Source organism: Zootoca vivipara, chromosome 8 (genome assembly GCF_965207765.1).
Source record: "Zootoca vivipara chromosome 8, rZooViv2.hap1.1, whole genome shotgun sequence".
Taxonomy (NCBI): Eukaryota; Metazoa; Chordata; class Lepidosauria; order Squamata; family Lacertidae; genus Zootoca; species Zootoca vivipara.
Genome location: NC_142591.1, coordinates 28,844,570 through 28,869,457, shown reverse-complemented (window position 1 = coordinate 28,869,457; position 24,888 = coordinate 28,844,570). Strand labels below are relative to the sequence as shown.

General features: G+C 38.4%; 1 protein-coding gene across 8 annotated transcripts in view; it reads left to right on the top strand.

Moving 5' to 3' along the window:
- The window catches only part of KIF13A (kinesin family member 13A), a 78,496-nt gene that overhangs the window by 27,105 nt on the left and 26,503 nt on the right, over positions 1-24,888 (top strand). For 6 of the 8 annotated variants that reach the window (XM_035126358.3, XM_035126355.3, XM_035126357.3 and 3 more), the window contains exons 7-25: positions 44-131; positions 1,111-1,245; positions 2,713-2,825; positions 4,185-4,296; positions 4,969-5,181; positions 5,539-5,649; positions 7,995-8,129; positions 9,567-9,697; positions 12,190-12,276; positions 13,745-13,911; positions 14,362-14,572; positions 15,294-15,456; positions 15,888-16,028; positions 19,102-19,251; positions 20,295-20,459; positions 21,043-21,216; positions 22,069-22,220; positions 22,831-22,963; positions 23,047-23,193. In XM_035126358.3, the coding sequence (XP_034982249.2) occupies positions 44-131; positions 1,111-1,245; positions 2,713-2,825; positions 4,185-4,296; positions 4,969-5,181; positions 5,539-5,649; positions 7,995-8,129; positions 9,567-9,697; positions 12,190-12,276; positions 13,745-13,911; positions 14,362-14,572; positions 15,294-15,456; positions 15,888-16,028; positions 19,102-19,251; positions 20,295-20,459; positions 21,043-21,216; positions 22,069-22,220; positions 22,831-22,963; positions 23,047-23,193 (2,728 nt within the window). The remainder of the gene's footprint in view (positions 1-43; positions 132-1,110; positions 1,246-2,712; positions 2,826-4,184; positions 4,297-4,968; positions 5,182-5,538; positions 5,650-7,994; positions 8,130-9,566; positions 9,698-12,189; positions 12,277-13,744; positions 13,912-14,361; positions 14,573-15,293; positions 15,457-15,887; positions 16,029-19,101; positions 19,252-20,294; positions 20,460-21,042; positions 21,217-22,068; positions 22,221-22,830; positions 22,964-23,046; positions 23,194-24,888) is intronic. The other 2 variants (XM_088675236.1, XM_088675235.1) reach the window with 1 other exon arrangement.

Below are 24,888 nucleotides of genomic sequence, written 5' to 3'. Positions count from 1 at the left end.
TCGGATAGTAAAATTTAGACTAAGACCATTTTTTCTTTCAAAGGAGTCGACAATCCCTCAAAGTTCGTGAGCACAAAGTTTTAGGCCCATATGTAGATGGTTTGTCTCAACTAGCTGTTACTAACTTTGAGGTAGGTAAAAACCAAATATCTAATGATATTAATAGTATTCCTAGGGTATGGTGGGGCGGTAAGGTAAAGGTAAAGGGACCCCTGACCATTAGGTCCAGTCGTGACCGACTCTGGGGTTGCGCGCTCATCTCGCATTATTGGCCGAGAGAGCCGGCGTATAGCTTCCAGGTCATGTGGCCAGCATGACAAAGCCGCTTCTGGCAAACCAGAGCAGCATATGGAAACGCCGCTTACCTTCCCGCTGTAGTGGTTCCTATTTATCTACTTGCATTTTGACGTGCTTTTGAACTGCTAGGTTGGCAGGAGCTGGGACCAAGCAACGGGAGCTCACCCCGTCACAGGGATTTGAACTGCCGACCTTCTGATCAGCAAGCCCTAGGCTCAGTGGTTTAACCTCAGTGCCACCTGGGTCCCATGGTGGGGCGGGGACAGAGCTTATATAGCAGCCATGGCACACTGCTTTTATTACAGGCTGTGAGCACTGTGAGCTGAGAAAAGAAACACATGCATATACAATTTATATGATGAAAACAATTTGTCTTACCCAAAATTGAATAAATACATAAGTAAATATTAAAGATTGGCTGAAGAGAAAGCACAGGTGGCATAGAAATACATTTTAAAGGAGAGACCTTGTGTACCTTTATGGCTATGAGTATTCTAAAGTAAAAAAAAGAAAGAACTTTCTAAAGAAATTCAATATGGAAATGTTATTAGCAGTTTTTAAGCCATTTACTGATTTCAATTATTCTGTTAACAATTACATTATATTAATCAGCTGAAGATAAATTAAGGCACCTTCTATTTTCTAAACTGTTTGTGGGTGGGGTAAGCCTGTGATTAGGATGATGTAATTGTCTCTGGGCTTTATATGGAGAAGGTAGTGATTCTAGGTGAATCAGCTCTTTGAGCCAATAGAAATGTTGTGAATGGGAAGAATAAATTCTTTGTTTCATCCATTGTTTTCATTATGCTTCAGGATATTGAATCATTGATGTCAGAGGGAAACAAGTCCCGAACAGTTGCAGCAACCAACATGAATGAGGAAAGCAGCCGCTCCCATGCTGTATTTAATATTATAGTAACTCAGACCCTTTATGACCTGCAGTCTGGCGTAAGCAAATTGAGTTTATGGGCCTTTGGAAATTTTATTGTGTGACTAATGTGATTCTAAGTATGTGAACTTGTAAATTCCTCCCCGTTGATTTCAGGGACGCCCCAGTCCCAGACACGTGTTTTAAAATAGGGCTGTCAGTGCAGAAGAATGTTAATGGAAATGTACTGAAAATGGTTTAAAATCTATGATACACATATCAGTAGTATTCCTTAATCTGAAATGAGAAGCTAACACGATGGCGGATGATCTAAGATGCTATACCAAGCAGATTCCAGCAAAGAGCACATGAAATTTCAAATATCATTTGTAGACACACATTACTATACTGTATTTGTTATTCTTCTACAGATTATAGAGGTTTGTAAAAAATCCAGTACAGCACTTCCTGTGTTGCTTTGGTTTGACATGTCTTCATGGTAATGAAGACATGGGAATGGGCAGGTACAAACTAGCCACCAGAAACCTTATGGAAGTAGTTCATCAAGACATGACAGTCAATATATATCAGATTGCCCTACCTTATGTATGGGGGCGGAGAGAGAAATGTAATATCGTCAATAAATGTATTGGAATAGAACACGACCAGAGATCTGTTGCTTGGTAACCAGATTTAGGATTGGTTCCACCAAGTCAGAAAATTTAACCTTCTCTACTGGGACTGATATCAACTGCTGCTTGAGGGATCCTTAGAAGAAGAGTATGTAATACAGAACTCTCCAAATAAATTTCATCAGAATGGACATAGTGATCATTTGTGTGGAAGTGTCCTCATGAAACTTTTCATACACATGGAAAACTAAAATATTTTGGAGATGTCTAGGCTAAGAAACATATGCATAAGTAGAAGAACAGAGATGCTACCGTATATATAGATCCCGAACCTCCAAAAAGGTTTCTACCGGCTTTATCATGCCTGCACATGAATCTGCATGAATACACAATGAGTAACTTTCACAAATGTTCTAGTTACAGGTAGGTAGCCATGTTGGTCGTCGAAACAAAATTTAAAAATTCCTTTCAGTAGCACCTTAGAGACCAACTAGGTTTGTCATTGGTATGAGCTTTCATGTGCATGCACACTACTTCACAATGCACAAATGTGTTAGACCCCTTTTTCTTGGAAAATGTGGAATGGAAAGGGTAATGAAATAGCATGCATCTTTATTATAACTGTCTGGTGTTTTTCAGCTTTTCCCTTCCAGGAAATTGTGATGCCAATATGGCATATATAATAAAATGTAAATTGGGCACATTTATTAGTATTTACAAAGATTTGCTAGTGTTAATTCTAAAGATGTCTGTACTAAACAGTAATGTGAAAGTAACTTAAAAATATCACAGCAACTGCCTCTTGCTGTTGTTCAAGTTTATTTGCCTGTATTTTATTGTTTCTTGCACTGTGTGAAATCATAGTAGGCTATTAAAAATATTGATTTGTTTTTGTATGTTTGTGTTTTTGCTTAGAACTCTGGAGAGAAAGTGAGCAAAGTCAGCCTGGTAGATTTGGCTGGTAGTGAAAGAGTATCTAAAACAGGAGCAGCAGGAGAACGTCTGAAGGAAGGCAGCAATATAAACAAGTAAGGGCATGAGTGAATTTAACTTATCCAAATAAACATTCACTTTAGCTGTACTCATCAGAAGGCCATTTAAATCAAGCTTCTCATCAGACTACATTCAAATAGCATTCAAAATTCTGAATGTTACATTAGGTTTACTTTTCTGCAAATTTTTTCCATTTATGATCTAGGCATGTGACTAATGTGAAATCTTTAACCTGAAGTGACAGCAGCACTTTATAGAATGAAAAGTTGCTTGCACATTGTAATTTCTTCACACACATTTCCCCAAGCAGTTGTGGATATTGCATCAAATAGCAACTAAGTACGAGTAGGGTTTTAATGGTTGCAGAGTTCTCAGTAAACTTGTTGTTACTTCAGTGTATTGGTCTTAACTAGATAAGGAGTGTCTCCACCCACATCGTTCAGCCTGGACACTGAGGTTCAACTCTAAAGGGCTTCTGGCAGTTCCCTCTTTGCAAGAAGTGAAATTACAGTGAACCAGGCAGAAGGCCTTTTCAGTTGTTGTACCCGCCCTGTGAAATGCCCTCACAGCCGATGTCAAAGAGTTAAAAGAACTATATAAATTTCCATAGACTTCTGAAGGCAGCCCTGTTTCAGGAAGCTTTTAATGTTTAATTTATTTTTATTTTCATTTTTTCCGCGGGAAGCCGCTCAGAGTGACTGGGGAAATCTAGTCAGATGGGCAGGGTATAATATATATTATATCATCATCGTCGTTGTCATCATCATCATGCAACAAGTAGTTACAATGACTCCCAAATACGAATTCTGAAAGCTGCTTCATTTGTTTGCAGTAAATTTGCTTTTGCTATCCATCTGTTTTCTTAATAAACAAATGCCAGTGCTGTCAACTTTCCCTTTTTTTGCGGGAAATTCCCTTATTCAGCGCCCTTACTTTCATATCCGGGAGTTGACAGCCCCATAGGATTCCTTATCTTCAAACCCGGGGGTTGACAGCTATGCAAATGGCAGATAATTGACTCTTATTTACATAGCTTCATAGTAGGAGGTGCTCTTTCCTTCTGAAAATTGAATATGCTTTTTCCTATTCTTGCACTGTTTGCTTGCTTGTGTTTTTGACTGTAGTGCTACAAAGCACCCTTTAATAATATTGGTGCTTATTTTGACTTGTATGCAACACCTTTTAGTGTCTAGCTCCATAGGCTTTACAGAGCAGTTTTATTCTTCTACAGATTTCTATTACTCTTGAAATCCTTTTTAAATCTTCACAAGTTCTAGAATTTATTACATCCCACAGAAGCTACCTTTTTTTTGTTGCAAGATTAAATTTCATTGAAGCTTTTGACAAATTGTATGTTACATGTTCTACCTGATAACAATTTGCTGCTCTTCTAGGTCACTCTCAACACTAGGTTTGGTTATCTCATCACTTGCAGACCAAGCAGCAGGAAAGGGGAAAAACAAATTTGTGCCTTACAGAGACTCTGTACTCACCTGGCTTCTCAAGGTAAGACATGGCACTGTATCATTCTAAGTGGAACTGTCATGGACTGATATGCTGTCTTGCACACCAGTGTGCAAACTTTTTTGACTAATTAAGAAATATTCTAGATGCAACCTCTTCCTGGTATGATACATGCTTTTTATTGCTATATTAACCTTTTGACACAACTGTTTACTTGCCATTCTGATTTTTGCATACTTTGCATACTTTGATACTTTCTAATGCTGAGAGCTAAATATCCAATGTGTTGTAGGTCAGATGCAGTTGAAAGCAATGCACCTTGATTTTAAAAGTGTACATTATATTCAACTAAATCATTATGTGACACAGTGTTGTAGGTCAGATGCAGTTGAAAGCAATGCACCTTGATTTTAAAAGTGTACATTATATTCAACTAAATCATTATGTGAATGGAATGACTTTTGCCCATGCAACAGAACTTCCCTTTCCTCTCAATCCCCCATGTGCTCTCTGTTCCACCACTAGATCTGCTCTGGAGAGTTGGGGAAGGGGGAGGGGAAGTTCCCTTGTGCAAGTGAAAGTTGTTCTGCTTGTGCAATGACTTCAGTGAGTGCAAACCTTTGTATGCTAAATGTAGTGAAATTGTGCATTTAGAGAAGGGGTATATTTTCAAATTGCTTTACATATTTATGAATTCCTTAATATACTCTTTAGGACAACTTGGGAGGAAACAGCCAAACAGCTATGATAGCTACAATTAGTCCAGCAGCTGATAATTATGAAGAAACACTCTCCACACTGAGATATGCAGACAGAGCTAAAAGGATAGTTAATCATGCTATAGTAAATGAAGATCCAAATGCCAGGGTAATCCGAGAACTACGTGAAGAAGTAGAGAAACTAAAAGAACAACTTACTCAGGCAGAGGTAAATTTGTGGTAATATTACTGGTGAGATTCAGTGAGTTTTCTTTTTTATTAGTTCCATACACTTCTTATAAAAGGGGGGAGGTTAATGTTTTTGAATTGGTTATAAAATTTGTATCACAACAGGATTTATTTGAAGATGACCTGATGATCTGAATTTCTTGTGGGAAGGGGGAAATACAAATGGTGACACAATTATACATAATGAAAGAGTATTATGGGGTGCTAAGTATTTGCACCCATGTGTGTGATTCTGTTCACAACCCAATTTGTTTGACTAGCAGAACGGGATTAAAATTTGTCATGGATAAATTGGAATTTATAAAATGTTTGTAATTGTCATATTTTGGCTATGAAGGCTATGAAGGCACCAGAGTTAAAGGAAAAATTGGAGGAATCTGAGAAACTAATAAAAGAACTGACTGTCACTTGGGAGGAGAAGTTAAGGAAAACAGAAGAAATTGCACAGGTATTCTTTTCAGTATTCTTTCTGCTAAATGCTTAATTAGTGTAAATTTGCATTACTTAGCCTGAGACCTGCCTGAGACCTGTGAATATAGGGTTGTATATAAATTCAGTAAATAATAAAGAGATAATAGTCTATGGAATAGAGATGGACAATTTTATATTTCCAGAAGTGATCTGGCTGTCAACATACTGTTGCCTGAAAATCTATGGCTCTTGCTGTTCAGTTGGATTTTATAGTCCACTGTTGTTTACAATAGTGTGAATAAAACTAGGCAACAAACCAACAAATATGTATTGTCACATGCAACAAGACAATATGCAAATTAAAAACTTGGAAAACTAGAGAAAAATCCAAAAAATATAAAGTTTAAGAAAATCCCGAGGAAGTAGGTTAATTTTAGTATAATTAGCACCGTTTATATTGATGTCACACAATGCTAGCATACTTGCTGTGGTTGCATAGGCTTTACTTAGGTATTGTTCATTCTGTAGATGGATGCAAAAATAACAGCTAGATTAAAACCTACAGTCACAGTAGGCAGCTACCCAAACACTCCCTGTTACAGCAAATAATTGTCACAGCTCACATGTCACTGTATTGCTATGAGCATGCTCACTTGAAGCAAAGCTAAGGAGTTCTCAAGTTGAGGGCCAGGTATTGATATGGCTTAGTTTGGCCTAATTGAATGGTGTTTCAGTGTATTTTTGTATTCCTTCATGTTTCATCAGCAAATTTTGCAAGAGAATATGAAGTAAGGCAAGTAATTGTGCCCTGTGTGAGGTAGTACTTCCTTTTATCCTGGGTTCTATTATTTAATAATGATAATAATAATAATAAATTTTTATTTATACCCCGCCCTCCCCAGTCAAAACCAGGCTCAGGGCGGCTAACACCAATAAAAGTACAATAAAACATAAAAAGCAATTAATTAAAATACAGATTAAAATACAATATTAAAATTTAAAATGCAGCCTCATTTTAAGTATTCCATAAATCCAAACCATGAGGGAGGAAAAACACAGGGGTCAGACTGAATCCAACCCAAAGGCCAGGCAGAACAGCTGTGTCTTGCAGGCCCTGCGGAAAGATGACAAATCCCGCAGGGCCCTGGTCTCCCTTGAAAGAGCGTTCCACCAAGTTGGGGCCAATACTGAAAAGGCCCTGGCCCTAGTAGAGGCCAATCTAACCACCTTATGGCTCGGGATCTCCAGAATATTGTTGTTTGTGGACCTTAAGGTCCTCCATGGGGCATACCAGGAGAGGCGGTCCCGTAGGTACACGGGAGAGGGAGAGAACTTTTCCGCAGTGACCTTCTCCACCCCATTAGCGTACGGTATATGTGAAGTTAGGATTTTTCACCTCAGGAATTCCACCTCACATTGGAATTCATTTGCCATTTTAATGCCCATTTGCTCAGTTGGAAGAGATCCTTTTGGAGCTCCTTGCAATCCCCTTTCGTTTTTACCACTGGTGTCATCAGAAAACTTGGCCACCTCATTGCTCACTCCAGATCCTTTTGGATTAAGTTAAAAAGCACTGATTTCCATAAAGGTCTGTGAAGGAACCCACTGCTTGCTTAGCACCACTGCAACAACTGTCCATTAATTCCTGCTCTGTGGACCATTCTCTTATCTCATGACTGTTAAGTTTCCTCCAGCCAGAATCTAGTTGTATGTTCATTGATACTTCTGTTGTGAAGGAAAGTGAAAAAACAGCAAAGATTAGAATTAGTTTACATTCTAAATGTATATTTTAAAAATATTTTTATTGTGGCATATTGTCCAACCCACAGTTTATAAGAATTTTATAAATTGTAATAATATGTTTCATTGTTTTAAAAGGCACTGATAGGACTGTATGCATGACTTCACTAGTCTGTTTCATTGACTGATGAACAAGAGTCATAATAGATGAAAGGCTTACTGGGTAGTGTTACTCATAGTTGTGCAACCTCTTTTGTTATCTGTTCTAGACCTATTATTTTAGCTGGGTGCAGATTAATGGTAACTCTGTTTTTATTTCCAATGGTACCCTTTCACATGAGGAAGGCTGCTTCTGCTCACAGAAGAGTTTGTTTTATGCCTCAGAGTTGAGCAATGTTTGAGAAAGGTGATTCTAAATCCAAATAGGTTTTCCCACTTGTACCACATTTTGGAAAAGTGGAAGCATGGAAACTGATATGGAACCTACCTATTATAGTGCTATGTGAATTCTTGTGTAAAGATTCGTAGAGCAGTGTCAGCAGCTGTTTTTCTTCTGCCCGTGATTATGTCTCAAGTCATAATATTTAGGTTTATTGGCACTTAGATCTGATGAATTAATTTTCCCCCCTGTGTATTTTACAGGAGAGACAAAGACAACTAGAGAGTATGGGCATTTCCCTTGAAACTTCCGGCATCAAGGTTGGGGAAGATAAGTGCTACCTGGTGAATCTAAATGCAGACCCTGCACTCAATGAATTATTGGTTTACTATTTAAAGGTAAAAAGGCATTAAATTCCATAATGTTTTGGAGCTTCCCTTGAAAAATTGTGCTAAATTTGAATTTGTGCGACTATATCTACATTAGGGGTTCAGGTGGCGCTGTGGTCTAAACCACTGAGCCTAGGGCTTGCCGATCGGAAGGTCAGAGGTTCGAATCCCCTCGATGGGGTGAGCTCCCATTGCTCGGTCCCAGCTCCTGCCAACCTAGCAGTTCGAAAGCACACAAAAAAGTGCAAGTAGATAAATAGGTACCACTCTGGTTGGAAAGTAAACAGCATTTGCGTGTGCTGCTCTGGTTTCGCCAGAAGTGGCTTAGTCATGGTGGCCACATGACCCGGAAAAACTGCGGACAAACGTCTGCTCCCTCAGCCAGTAAAGCGAGATGAGTGCCACAACCTCAGAGTCGTTCACGACTGGACTTAACTGTCAGGGTTCCTTTACCTTTACCTTTTCATATCTACATTGGTTCTTAAAGTGTGGGACTGACACTTCCTTACTTTTTTTTAATAAAAAAACTCAGTCAGTACTTTATTTGCAAAAACTAAAAGACATTGCAGAAAAAATGTTGATCCTTCTATTATTTAACCTGATCATTTACTATGATTTCTCTCAGTTTAACCCTTCCTTGTAAGTGGTCAAAAAGGCTAATATGAATTCTTGTGTAAGCATGTGCTCTCACTTCTAAGGCTTTATCATAATTTTGGTCCAGGAAGGAGAAATTTAGATTCTGTGTAAACTTCTGCTGTTTGTTATGCACATAGTCCATACCGTTGTGAATTTAATTTTGAGAATCAGTTCATATATCTCAACGAAAAAATAAAATGATGAGATAGTTTGCTGTATGTATTCAGTTTATTGATAGGCATAGTAATAAATGTGTATAAAGATAGCTTTTTCATTCAGTTATCTCTGTCTCTTAACATTCAAGCCAAGTTTTGTTTCTCGTATATAGTACACAGTACTGAATCAGGTTTTTTTGTTATAGATAAATTGGATTGCTATCAGTAGATTTCAGATGGGTAATTATTGTAATAACTAAACCTAGCTCTTTTATCTTTGTTCTTAGGAACCTATTTTCTTAGACCTATATAATAATTGCAACCAAATGTTTCTAGTGTTATAAGCAGAAATGACTGTGAACAATTAAGCTGTGAAAATATTCCTAGTTTGCAAAGGCAATTGGTTAATCCCATGTACAGCATTATGTCTCAATCTTTGTATAATAATTAAGTGTGGGCATATATTTCTGTGAGTTCAGTTTTAGAGAGTTTGTACAGGGGCCTTGTTACCTCTGCCAGGCTAGCAATAGTTTCACTGTGTAATGAATTTGGCCATGGGATTCCAGGGTGGATTGCACATACTTTGTGATGAATAAGTATGTGCCTGTGTCAATAGAAGCAGCAGATTTATTTTCATTGTAATTGTCTTAACCAGGATCATACTAGAGTTGGTGCAGATACTTCTCAGGATATACAGCTATTTGGGATAGGGATCCAACCAGAGCATTGCGAGTTAGACATTGCACCAGATGGGGAAGTTTCTCTCTCACCAAAAGAAAATGCAAGGTAAGAGAAATGCAAAATCAGTTTCAACCTACGGAAAAGGGTGGCATTCATGTTTGTAGAGAAATTTATGGAAAAGCACCCTGATAAGTAAAGAGGAAAACCTCACATATTTAGTTTGATACCGTCATAATGATAAGAGCAATAAAATAAGTGCTTGTGCTGTTTTTGATGCATAAGCATACCAGGAGAGATGCTTCTCATATCATATGAGAATTGAACTGCTCAGACCTTTCTTTGAAATATGGAGCAGTACATAAATTACCTTAATAATATAACAACAATAAAAGGTAAAACAAAGCTATATCCCATAATATTTTGCTCTGTAATATTTCTAGGTGTTTGACTTCGGAAATATTTGAGTAGTGCCACAAAAGAATGCTAAGAAAAAACAAATGTTAAATGTAGAGGTGAACCACAACAAAATCAGTCAGTTTAAAGGAGTGTCCATAACTTCTTGATGCCAGTACTAGCAACATGATAAACAGATATCCTGTAATCATGATTGCATACACCAATTATTAATAATCCAAATTTGTGGAGTACTTAAGAGTAAGTTTTTTGAATACTAGTAAGGGAAAGGATTCCCACCAATATCACCATGTCCAAATAAAATCTAAATCTCTTTGAAGACATGATGCCAGCTTTAAGGGCAAATTAGGAATGTAAATGTATAGAAATAAGCACAGTGTATTCTACATAAGCTTTATTTATACTTTTTGCATGGTATACCTTAGTGTGTTATACTCAAGTGCTTTAGCCATAAGAGAACAAAATTCCAAACAGATGGTGTTCTGTGTTGTTATGATAGAATTACATTGCTAGGAGTTAGTCATTTTGACTGGCAAGAACAAAGAAGCATGTCATTGGAAAAAATGTATAACTAAATGGGCTTTGTTTAATTTGTGCTTCATCCAAAATGCCTTAATAGGCGCAAACCTTGTTACCAAAGTTACAACTGACAGTACATTGAATCATTTCATTGCTGATTCTCATGGAGATTGAAAGAAACTTCTTTGTGATATGGAGATGAATTAAAATACTGTTTCACTTTTCTTCACCACACTTGGAACCCAGAGATTTTTTTCAGCAATGAAAGAAATAGAAGACAGCTGTTTTAAATGCTACCTTTCTAACAAAATTAGGTGCACAATGATTAATTTCCCTGTTTCTGCATGCCTAAATTTAAGGGCAGTGAAAATGTATACAAAGCTGCTTCTCTAATGTTTCCTCTAAGGTCTGCACCAAAAATGTGTTCTTTCTGCTGTGGCTAATGTGAAATAAAATTATTTTAATCAGAGTAACCTAGTTTTGGAAGATTGTTTTTTAAACTCTGGGAGCAACATATGCACAAGTCTCATTAAGGAGGTTTTAACTGGGTTTGTGCAGACTGCTTATGGTAAACAGCCTGTGACCCAATTACTTAAACGTATATGCTGCATATTGCATTGCTAAAACCAAGCCACTTTCTGTCCTGTATATAATAAAGAGGTGCTGCAGCAGCAATAATAATTTGTCAGTAGAGATCAGGCTCTTGTTACAGCCTTTATGACTTTTATTTCACACATTTATGCATGTTTAGGGGTTTCTGTTAGTAGGCCTTTGTGGTGCTGAATCAAGAGAAAACACTTCTTCATTCTTCTCCACATTAAGTGAATAGGTAATTCATCCAAAAGGCTTTTAAGTAGAGAGCTTTCCCAGTCTGCATCTGTATTGGAAGAATTTTTAAAAAAATATGTTTTAATTGTTTTATTGTTTCTGTGTTTGTCACCCTGAGCACCTTTGAGAGGAAGGATGGGATACAAATTAAATAATCTATTGACACTTTTATCCGAGAGCTAGGCACAAGCAGGCTGGAAAAAAGAGAGCACATGTCTATTGGAGTATCTGTACTAAGACTCATAAGGCAATTACTTCTTTGCGACACTGCATAATCAAGTAATGCAAAGTGTAACTGTCGGAGCTCAGTATGTAGACTTTTCACTACCTGGTCTGTTTAGCACACATCATCAGGTTGGAATGGGAAATTGTAAAGGCCTTTTTCCTATCCTTCTCATGCCTCTTCAGAGAAGCATACCTCACACTTTGAGAACTGTGGAAATGTGAGGCTATGAAGAAAGCACATGTGTTTGCATTGCTGAATGTGCATATTTCTGCTTGCCTCTTCTCACAAAGTATTTATATGTGCCTTGGTTGAGCCCAGAAAGAAAACACCACCTTGCTTCTCCTGATGTGTTTCATGTGAGTAAGAATATATTTTATAACATGATTCCTGGCAGCTAGATGATACACACTATTCACTGTCCCTGCTGGACCAAAGAGCAAGAGTGACCAGTGGGTAGGAGAGAATTTGTCCCCTTCTGTATCTCTTTCCTGTATAACAATTCCCGTGGACCAGAGTGAGCAATGTTTTGTGACTACTGGGAATTTTTGTTAGAGAACTCAGATTTTAAAGGATAATTTCAAGTTTTTTCAATCTTGTGCTTTGCTTTCAGATCCTGTGTAAATGGCACGTTGGTGTGTTCTGTGACACAGTTGTGGCATGGAGATAGAATCTTATGGGGAAACAACCACTTCTTTAGGTAATCTCTCTCTCTCACTCACTCACTTCTTTATTTACAGAGCCATGTCCAAATATTATTAGTGAAGAATCTTACTTCCAAAGAATGATGCTAAATAGATGAACTTCTTCATTACAGCTCAGACTTCTATAGAATTAGCTTTTGGGTAACTAGTCTGTCTAGGTTTCCATCTAGTCCACACAGTATCTTCTAAGATAATATTTCTCTTGTTATGATACTCTGTTGAATAGAGCTTGAATTTGTGAGCATATTTTCAAAAACTGAAATCAATCCAGTCTTAAATACTGATCACTTGCTTTAGAGCAAGTACCAGGAGCTATGCATCCTAACATGAACAGCCTTGAATGGAAGATGGAAGCAAATTGGCTTTCATTGTGTTTGGCAAATACTACATTGTAGTGTAGAAATTTGTTGCTTTTAAGTCATTGTTATACTGTATGTTCCCTTGTACATGGGGAGAACAATGTCTCAGTAAAAAGATATATCTGTTGTGACTCATGTTAGGTGTGGGATAACCTAACTACAGTCGCCTATGTTCTGGCAACCTCTAGGCTAGATTACTGTAACACTTTATACTTAGGGCTGCCTCTGAATAGGGTTTGGAAGCTTCAGCTGGTGGAGAATTTGGTGGCCAGGTTGCTGGCTGGGGCAAGATGGTTTGAGCATATTACACTGATCCTGGCCCAACTGGCTCCCAGTTAGTTTCTGGGAAACCAGTTAGTGCTGGTTTTGACCTATAAAGCCTTGAGCTGCTCAGGATTGCAATACCTCAAGGACTGCCTCTCCCCACAAGAACCAACCTGGACCCTGTGATACTCATGTGAGGACCTTCTTTGTGTGCCTCCTCCACAAGAGGTCTGGAGGGTGGCAACATAAGAACAGGCCTTTTCTGCAGTGGTTCCCTGTTTGTGGAATGCGATTTCTTCTGGGAGGTTCATCTGGCATCTTCATTCTACAGTTTTAGGTGCTAGGTGAAAACGTTCCTCTTCAACCAGGCCTTGGTTGACTAACATCCTATATCCTTTTAAATATGTTTTGCAGGAGGTTATTGTTTTGTTTTGTTTCTGTTCTTGTTTTTCTTATATATTTTGTGTTTTTATCTTGTGTTTATATGCTGTGAGCTGTCATGAGATCTATGGATGAAGGACGGTATACAAATTTAATAAATAAATAAAATATATATGTTACTGTACCTTTAAGATGAATAGAATCTTAAGAGCAAGACTTGTCAGTTTGCTTTGTCTGTTAGAGAAGGTTAAGATTAAATTCAGTGAAGGTTGTACATATATGTGTCCTTATTAATCTACAGTCAGCACTGTAGCTTCCTTTGTTTTGGAACAACCTACAGCATGCCTTTCCTCCCTGCTCATGGTTTCTTAAGTGTAGAAAGATCTTATCCACAGAATCCAGCATTTTAAAAATGGATTTACCAAGGTATTTCATAACAACTTTCTCAACTTTTTAACAGAATCAATCTGCCTAAGAGAAAGCGAAGAGATTGGTTGAATGACTCTGAAAAAGAGCTGCAGTTAACAGAACATGATCTAGATGCAGCCAGCGAAGCTTCTTCGGAACCAGACTATAACTATGAGTTTGCACAAATGGAAGTCATAATGAAAACACTGAATAGCAATGGTAAGAAGCTGGTGCTCAGCATCACTGAAAATGTCAGACAGGAGCACATAAATTTCAAGGTCCTGGCAATAGATAGGTTCTTTAATCTGTTCCCTTGTCCTGATGGTTGTAAATAAGGAGTGGATAATTTTGTTGTGTTCAATAACTTGTGACTTTCTGGGAACAGAGACTGTGGAGGAGTAAATCATGTATGACCAACTGATCCTAATTATATTTACTAGGAAGTAAGTGGAGTTTTATAGGATTTACCTCATGCTCATCTTCATTTTCTTATATAGACCCTGTAGCAGAAAATGGTACTTTGGATCTTTTGTCTCTCACCCTCTGTTTCACCTTCTGATCACTGTGGCTGTAGAACTGTGTGCTCTCCTGTGTTAAGAAATAACAAAGCTGAATTATTAACAATGTAGGTAATGAATTTTAAGATATGTTGGTGCTTTCCTTATCTAGATCCAGTACAAAATGTGGTCCAGGTCTTGGAGAAACAATACTTGGAAGAAAAGCGTAGCGCTTTGGAAGAGCAGAGGATGATGTATGAGCGTGAGCTGGAGCAACTCCGACAGCAGCTTTCTCCGGAAAGACGGTATCAGCATTCTAGTGACAGGCTTTCAGAAGCTGCCCAGACCGCTCAGCAGAAAGTGAACCTCTGGTCAGAAGAGAGGTGAGAGCATTGATAGTAACTATGAGAGAATGAGTGATGGAAGAAAAATACTATTCTGTGTGTGAATCTGTCCAGGACAATCTTTCATCCAGATCCCAAATAACTGTAGAACATCCTTCCTGCAAACATGTGATATGAGTAAGCTAACCGTGTTTGTTGTAAAACTTAGTACCAATTAAATTATTCAAATGCAGGACCCATTGGGGCCCGGGCATTTGGTATGTACCTTCTGTAAGTAGAATGTAGTCCTGCTTACCTAGTGGTTCTGACTGATTTGGTCTCATCTGCATTGTCTGCTCAGTTAAGGACCAATCATGTCATAGCACAGGCATTGTGCAGTCCCCATATGGTCAGAATTACTGTAGGGCTTTCAAAGGAAACTCATTATAGCTCTTGTATAACTTGTAGGTTTCATCTTGGTATACATATAATTTTTCTCAGAATGCCTCTAAAGACGGATTAGCACGGTGGGATTTGTTTTGTTACCAAATGGCATTTCCAAGATAGCCTTCACATGTATTTAAAAAAATAGGAAGCATTCTCTCATTTAAAGCTATTATTGTCTCTTGTTAAAATATTTGAACAAAATTTTTAAAATCTGGAATAATTAATATTCTTATGTTTATAACCTTGTTCATTGTTTCTGTCAATGTCTTTTTACCAAGTTCTCAATTTCCCAATTAATATTCTACTGCTACTGTCCATTCCCCCCCCCCTTTAGGGATGAGTTATTTCGACAGAGCTTAGCAAAATTAAGAGAGCAGATAGTTAAGGCCAACACATTAGTGAGGGAAGCAAATTTATTGGCTGAAGAAATGAGCAAGCTAACAGATTATCAAGTGACACTGCAGATTCCTGCTGCTAACCTGAGTGCCAATAGGAAGGTAAGAAAATTGATAATTGAAACTATTTTGTAAAAGCCCTTGGAAGTCATTTGAGTCCAGAAGTAGAGAATGAATGAGTGCATGAGAGAGAGAAAATGGCACATAAATTAAAGGAGTTGTACGGACTGCATAGATATAGCTTCTCTAAACATTCTACCTCACTGAGCTGATACAATACTATAATACCTGTAAACATACAGTAGAAACAGGACATTCATGCCTGTGCTATCTTGATGTGTCTCCAGTCAGTTATGGTTTCTATTTCTCAGCCACCATTATATAAATAATTTGAAAATGCAAGAGAATGGAGTACCAAAATATTAACATAGCTATGTAGCATATGTTGTTCGAGTATACATTTGAAAAATGGAATCACTTTGTTAATATGCATATTTTATCTGCTTAAGATACTTTGTCTTGTCTTTGTTTAGAGAGGAGCAATAGTAAGTGAACCAGCTATTCAAGTAAGAAGAAAAGGGAAAAGTACTCAAGTATGGACCATAGAGAAGCTGGAAAACAAGTTAATTGACATGAGAGATCTGTATCAAGAATGGAAGGAAAGAGCCCATGAGGTATTCAACCTCAGTTTTTCAGTTTGGCCAAAATGTTACTCTTTTAATAAAGACAGAATATTTCTCTAAACATTATATAGCACAGTTGTGCATGTTTATGTAGGCATTTCTGCTGTTTATCAAACAGCAGTGCTAAATTCAGTTGTATGTTTATCCTAATATTTGTAGTTTATTTCCCTTATACATGTCTGGGAACAGACTACAATGACTACATTTGAAACTTAGTATCTCTAAAACCATTTCAGTATTATACAGAAAGATCATGTCTTGAATGGAGGTTACATTCTGAGGATGGCGTGTAGACAAAAACCACCTCCTTGGAACTTCCCACACTCAAGCACCCTTATCCTTTCTGGAGCCATGCCCCCAAGCAGACCTTGCCCCACAAGCAAGGCAGAGAGCTTCTAAGCTCCCTTGCTTACTAAGCTCTGGGAACGTCTCTCGCAGGCCATCCATGTTCCTGCCAGCTTATGCGAGAGCCTTCCAGAGCCCAATAAGCAAGGCAGAGAGCTTAGAAGCTCTTTCTGCACTAGGGAAACTCATGCAAAATGTGCTTTTAAGTGCTCTAGCTTCTGTGTATTTAATTTGAGTGACTTCAACCTGTCAGCCTTCACATGTGTAAAGTGGAAATCACACATGTCAGGGGTCCCTTTTCCTTTACCTTTTAAGTGTATTTTTAGTGTAAGTGAGGCAATATTTTTAGTATTCATCAGAAATCTTAATGCAAATGTTTGCTAATATTTGACCTATTATAAGGAATATCAGATTTTCCATAGTTTAAACAAAATAAAAAAATTCCTTCCAGTAGCACCTTAGAGACCAACTAAGTTTGTCATTGGTATGAGCTTTCATGTATCTGAAGAAGTGTGCATGCACACAAAAGCTCATACCAATGACAAACTTAGTTGGTCTCTAAGATGCTACTGGAAGGAATTTTTTTATTTTGTTTCGACTATGGCAGACCAACATGGCTACCTACCTGTTTCTATAGTTTGTTTCTTCAAAGCACATCAGCATTGAGTCCTACTATTTGTTTCAACATGAAATGCTATCTGCCTGAACATGATGATCAATATAGTACTTCATGCAATGTAGTATTCATTGACTGGATCAAAAACTAGTACAAACAGTTTTTGTTGTTGTTAGTATTTTTGCACACAGGGAATTTAATTTTGGTCTTCTGTAAGGAACACAAAATTGTTGAAAGTGTTGGTACTAATTTATTTAAAAGAGGAATAAGCTTTTGATGTTCATAAGAGGTAGGTTTCTGTACATAGAATCATAGAGTTGTAGAGTTGGAAGGAACCTCAAGGGTCATATAGTCCAACCCCCTGCAATGCAGGAATCTCAGCTAAAGCATTCATGACAGATGGTCATCCAACCTCTGCTTAAAAACCTCCAATGAAGGAAAGTCCACTACCTCCTGAGAGAGACCATTCCACCATTGAGGAGCTCTTAGAAAGCTCTTTCTGATGTTTAGTTAGAATCTCCTTATAACTTGAAGCCATTGGTTTGGGTCCTAGTCTCCAAAGCAGGAGAAAACAAGTTTGCTGCACCCGCCATGTGACAGCCCTTTAGATATTTGAAGATGGCTGCCATATCTCCTCTCAGTCTCCTCTTTTCCAGACTAAACATACCCAGTTCCCTCAACTGTTCCTCATAAGGCTTGGTTTCCAGACCTTTGATCGTCTTGGTCGTCCTCCTCTGCATACATTCCAGCTTGTCAATATCCTTCTTAAATTATGGTGCCTAGAACTGGACACAGTACCCCAGTTGTGGTCTGACAAAGGCAGAATAGAGTGGGACTATTACTTTCCTTGATCAGGTCACTATGCTTCTGTTGATGCTGCCTAGAATATCATTAGGTTTGTTTGCTGCTGTATCACACTGTTGACTCGTGTTAAGCTTGCAGACTACTAAGACCCCTAGATCCTTTTCACGTGTACTACTGGCAAGCCAGGTGTCCCCCATCTTATATTTGTGCAGCTGGTTCTTCGTGCCTAAGTGTAGAACCTTACATGTGTCTGTATTGAAATACATTTTGTTAGTTTGGGCCCAGTTCTCCAGTCTGCTCAGGTTATCTTGCATCCTGATTCTGTCTTCAGCAGCAATGGCTGCCACTCCCAGTTTGGTGTCATCTGCAAATTTGATGAGCATCCCTTCAATGTTGTTGTTTAGTCGTTTAGTCGTGTCCGACTCTTCGTGACCCCATGGACCAGAGCACGCCAGGCACTCCTGTCTTCCACTGCCTCCCGCAGTTTGGTCAAACTCATGTTCATAGCTTCAAGAACACTGTCCAACCATCTCGTCCTCTGTCGTCCCCTTCTCCTAGTGCCCTCCATCTTTCCCAACATCAGGGTCTTTTCCAGGGTGTCTTCTCATGAGGTGGCCAAAGTATTGTAGCCTCAGCTTCAGGATCTGTCCTTCCAGTGAGCACTCAGGGCTGATTTCCTTCAGAATGGATAGGTTTGATCTTCTTGCAGTCCATGGGACTCTCAAGAGTCTCCTCCAGCACCATAATTCAAAAGCATCAATTCTTCGGTGATCAGCCTTCTTTATGGTCCTTCAATACCTTCATCCAAGTAACTTAGAAATAGGTTGAACAACAACAGGCCCAGGGCAGATGCTCTATATACACTCTAGTGCTCTACATATACTCTTGTCTTCTGCTATTATCTGACCTGCCTTGTTTAGACATGTTGCACAGTGGTGAAATGGGGATTTGAATATGACTTTATTGGGTGTAGCTCATAATTATTTAGCACATCCATGTTGGATCACTATGCTACCCTGTTTCTCATATTTTAAGACATACCCATAAAATAAGCCATAGCAGGATTTTTAAGCATTCAAGGAATATAAGCCATAACCCGAAAATAAGACATAGTGATAGGCACAGCAGCAATACCGGCCATGGCAGGAGGAGGAGGAAAAATATAAGACATCCCCTGAAAATAAGCCATAGTGTGTTTTTTTGAGGAAAAAATAAATATAAGACATGTCTTATAATATGAGAAACACGGTAAATCATTTTTGTTTTTGAAATTTTAATTGTCTTTTTAAAAAAAAACAGATGAATAGACTCACTGGAAAAAGAGGTGATCCTTTCTATGAAGCACAAGAAAACCACAATTTAATTGGTGTAGCGAATGTCTTTTTGGAGTGCCTTTTCTGTGATGTTAAACTTCAGTATGCAGTACCAATAATTAGCCAGCAGGGGGAGGTAAGTTTCAGTCTCTGGTGTCATCTATTCTGTTTTGCTTATGAAGGCAAAACTTTGCTATGAGCAGCACATATGTACTAAGGAAGGAAAGGCACAATAAATCCACTATTAATGCATCAATGATGTCTTGCTGCATACACCTGCAATAAGATAGCAGTCAGAATAGGCACACAGTCTATGGACAAAATAAGATTGGTGCCACAGAAACATTAAATGGAAATGCTTTGAGTAGAGGGCAAATGACCAAGCCACTGAATTTCATGTACTGACAACCAAATTTTTGACTGCAGTTCACTTGCTCCACCAATGTTCTAAATCTAAAAGTCAAATCAAAGGGGAAAGTTGTGAGTACACTGAAGGCAATTCAAAACAACTATCAATAACTTCCATTTTATTTTTAAAAATGTAAATTTGGCCTCTGTCCTGTATACATGAAGGAGCGTCTCCACCCCCATCATTCAGACCGGACACTGAGATCCAGCGCCGAGGGCCTTCTGGTGGTTCCCTCATTGCGAGAAGTGAGGTTACAGGGAACCAGACAGAGGGCCTTCTCAGGACTGGCACCCGCCCTGTGGAATGCCCTTCCAACAGATGTCAAGGAAATAAGCAGCTATCCTATTTTAAAAGGACATCTGAAGGCAGCCCTGTTTAGGGAATTTTTTAATATTTAATGCTGTATTGTTTTAATATTCAATTGGGAGCCGCCCAGAGTGGCTGGGGAGACTCAGCCAGATGGGCGGGGTACAAATAATATTATTATTATTATTATTATTATTATTATTATTATTATTATTATAGCTGAGCAAGGAAATGAGAATTTTACTGGTTAGATACTGAGCACCACATCTTACACATGAACCTCCATAGTGTCAAGTTGGATCTGAGACAGGTTTAAGAATGGTCATATGTAATGTGCAATTGTTATGTGCATGCTGTTTTTCTGTTCAGTTGAAGCTACAATTATATTTATATATGTAAGTATGTGGATTACTAATGCTATGCAGTACTACAAGGTCTTCAATATTAATATTTTTGGGGTGCAGGTTGCAGGGCGTCTGCATGTTGAAGTGATGCGTGTCACTGGTGTTGTCCCAGAACGCGTAGTGGAAGGAGATGATTCTTCTGAAAACTCAAGTGAAAGTGGAAGCATAGAAATCATGGACAACAATGGAGAAATTACTCACAGGCCAAAAAAACTCACCTGCAGGGTATGGACTGTGTGTGTGTGTGTGTGTGTGTGTGTGTGTGTGTGTGTTGATATTTTAATAGGATATATGTATATTTTACCAATACTGTATAATACTCTAAACATTTTGCATGTCTTATAATCTGCAATGGGAAATACCTTGTCACTCATCCAGTTCCAGTTGGTTTTCATACACCTTCAGAGATCTTAGTTTATCTTTAATTGTCTTATGTTCATACTATAGTCAGCACCTTGGATGGAAGTTTTAGACAAGTCTAAAGTTTGTTTTACAAGTAAAATCAACCAATTTTAAAAATGTAAGCCATTCATTAGGGTTAGTTAATTTGCAGCAGTTGAAGTTTTCAGTGCTTGTCCAGCAGTACATGTTTGTGGACAAGGATTACGAAATAATCTTACGATGCTTTTGTTTGTTAAACATGTTATATATATTGAGTGTTAATTTTTAGATTGTTTTATAAGCGTAGCTGTGAGATAAATATTGGCCTTACTTAGTCAACCATTGTCTAACCGAATATTCTGAATATAGCTGAATATATTAATATAAATATGCCAGTATATTGAATTACATTTTTACTGTTGTCTAGGTAAAAATTAAAGAAGCAACAGGACTACCTTTGAATCTCTCAAACTTTGTCTTTTGTCAATACACCTTCTGGGATCAGTGTGAGTCAACTGTTGCAGCACCAGTTGTAGACCCAGATGTGCCTTCACCTCTGACCAAGGATGTCCAGTTTACAGTGACTTTTGCTCATTGTAAGGTAATTTAGTTTGGTTGGAATGCTAGAAAAATACATTTGAGTCTATATATATATATATATATATATATATATATATATATATATATATATGATTCCATCCTATTGTATAGTGAGATGGAGATGAAACAAGGGGTTCTAATACTTTCATTCAACAACAACAACAAAATCATTTCCACTGGTTTCAAGTGCCTCCCCCACCAATTACCTTAAGTCCATTCCACTCACCTTTTGGGAAGACCACCAGGTTCTTCACACACACTCTGGGCCACAGTTTGGGAACGCTGGCATAGGTTAAACAGAATTCTGCAAGTCATTAGTGGCATTGAATGCTGGAGTTGTGTAACCTGCTCCTGGTACTTTTATTTGTGATTTCCAGTGGAAAGAGGAAGGAAGACAGAACATACAACTTGTTTCTTAGGAAACCTAGTCAGAGAGAAGGTGTGACCAGCCCATTCACTCTTATGGATTCAGGAAATGAAACATTCATTCTTTCACAAAGTCATATTAGTTAGGAGTGAGTTAGTCTGGCAAACTTCCTGGTCTGTGAAAATGGAGCTTTGTTATTCCTAAAATGTTTGGTGGTTATGCTTATTGCAATATATCTCAGTAGAATAGGGACTACAATATTAAATATGTTGTAGTAATCAACACAAAATATGGAATTTTGACTAGCTGTGCAAATATAACTGAAGAGAAGTATTAATATAACATAGTGGTCTGTTCAGTATTATACAAAATTCTGCATTTTACCTGGTTTGTGGAATTAATATCTTCATTGGGAGTTTTTTTAATCATAGAGCTGATAAAAGATCATGCTTTAAGTGTTCTGCAGTAAGTATTCCAATTTTCTAGGATTATGTGGTGAATGTAACAGAAGAATTTCTGGAGTTCATTCAAGATGGAGCACTTGCTATTGAGGTATGGGGTCACAGATGTGCTGGAAACGGCAGTTCCATATGGGAGGTGGATACTCTTCATGCAAAAACCAGGACCTTGAGAGACAGGTAAACCTATGTTGTATTTTCCTTATAGTAGTGAAACCTCACTTCAAATATAGGGAGAAAGGAAGAAGTACAGCACATGTGCCAGAGATAAATTGAGAGCTAGAGGGTAATGGGTGTGTATGTCTGTGAGAGGTGGTAGGAGAGAAATTGAGTACATTCTCATAGTCTTCTTTGTTGCAAGAATATCTGATTTGTTAATTATTAAAAATTGTTTTAATTGTATTGTTGCTTCCTGCCCTTGGCACCTTTGGGAAGAAGGGCGGGCAAGAACGAGCCGTCTCAGGAACAGTTTCTTCTCTAGAGCAATTTTGGCCTTAAATGGAAAGCCTGGACTCTGAAGTCATCTTATCTTATTTTGTATTATATTTACTGTTTTTAATTAGGTTTTTGTAATTTTGGATTATGCGGAATGCTTTATCTGAGTGGATGTAGCAACTGAGTAATTTCGTTGTTCCCGCAAGGGGACAATGACAATAAAGATATCTTATCTTATCTTATCTTATCTTATAAAAATCTAATAAGTAGATAAAATGAATGGTTCTACAAATTTCCACTAAAGTGTAAGGAGGAGTATTCATACTACTATTATTGCTTTTTGGATTGTCTCTAGGTGGAATGAAGTGACACGTCAAATAGAAATGTGGGTTTCAATTCAAGAACTGAATGAACTAGGGGACTATACAGCTGTGGAGCTCCACCAGGCAAAGGATGTAAATACAGGAGGGATTTTCCAGCTTCGACAGGTACAATTAATTTTATCCCTCCCAGATAAGAATACTAATGTGTGTTTACATTAATTTACATGTTTCCCTACTTCTATGACCAGGGTCATTCTCGCAGAGTTCAGGTGATGGTTAAACCAGTACAGCATTCGGGAACATTGCCACTTATGGTAGAAGCCATCCTATCTGTCTCCATTGGCTGTGTGACTGCCAGATCAACCAAATTGCAACGGGGGTTGGACAGTTACCAGGTAGGATAAGTGGCTTTAAAGTGCTAAATTATTAGATTGTGGTGCAGATTTGTTGTTTTCAATTGTGCCTTTTAAGGATACTATGTGGAATTTGTATGTACACTTGAAGTAATACATGGATGGTAGCTTCTCAAGGGCCATTAGGAATGGCAGCTAAATGGAACATCATGTCTTGAATTGGTATCCCTTGAATGCCATATACAGTATCAAATTGGTGACTTTCAGGGGGATTGTAACCTTTCAGGGGCATCTTGTTGGCCATTATCAGAAACTGAATGCTGAGTAGATGAAGTTTGCTGATGGGAATTGTAATTCAAAATGTTTGGAGGACACCAAGTTGGAGCAGGCTGATTTTAAAAGTTTACTGTAGTCATTGCAAGCCTCAGGTACAATCTCTTCCTCCTTTGTAAGCATGATGAGGAGACTGAAAGGGCTACCTGGGGATTCTGGGAATTGAATCTGAGACATTCTGCATGCAAAAGCAGATGCTCTGTCATTGAGCTACAGTCCTTCCCCTCAACAACCACTTGCTCACCTCTTGGGCTCTGTGAATAATTGCAATTGTATACTAAGGAGTGATTGACACATGATATGCTTTGGAGAGACTGAATCCAAGTCTTCCCTCCGCCCACAATGGGCTTCTTTGCATGTAACCTTAAATCATAGTTAAAACAACAACTCTGGAAGGGCTCTCCAACCTTTTTGGGCCCATAGGCACATTTGCAAACCAGACAAATAGTTGTTGGCATCCCCCCGCCCTTTTCAAGCCTAATTTCAGGAGCCTCCTTTCTGTGACATGTGGTAGGACACAAGCCTGAATCTGCCTTGTAGTGATGGGTGAAGCTGGACTCATGATTTGTATCCGTATAAATCAAAAGTGGTAAGCCAAGCACAAATATTGGCTTCCACTCATGATTTATTTGGAAAGAAACAAGCCATGAGCCCAAGTTTGCATGTCACTACAAGATGCACGTGTCGCTGTGGGTTAAACCACAGAGCCTAGGGCTTGCCGATCAGAAGGTTGGCGGTTCAAATCCCTGTTGCTCGGTCCCAGCTCCTGCCAACCTAGCAGTTCGAAAGCACATCAAGGTGCAAGTAGATAAATAGGTACCACTACAGCGGGAAGGTAAACGTTGTTTCCGTGTGCAGCTCTGGTTTGCCAGAAGCTGTTTTGTCATGCTGGCCACATGACCTGGAAGCTGTACGCCGGCTCCCTCAGCCAATAACATGAGATAAGTGCCAAAACCCCAGAGTCGGTCATGACTGGACCTAATGGTCAGGGGTCCCTTTACCTTTACAAGACATACTCTGGCTTCTTTCCTTTCCTGCATGGCATAGTCAGGTGCGAAGGAAGGAGGAAAATGTTTGTGCACATTAAAACATAGTTTTGTTTTAAGCTACAGTTTAACATTGCACATGAAGCTGGCTACTACAGTATGTGATTGCTGAATGTCCACTGTTACATCAAAGATGTGTAGACTGAGTGCACAATGATAAACATCCAGCATAAATTACCAGCGATATACCTCATTTAGAAGAACAGGTGGACACTTCTCCCATCAGTCATGTGCTTCAAAAAGTGAACTAATTAATTTAAAACACAACAACCCAATGCTTGAAAGCATGAAGATATCATATACATAGTTAATGTCTCTAGAAAGCAAGGGAGCATCATTGCATGAATTTTGCTTCTAC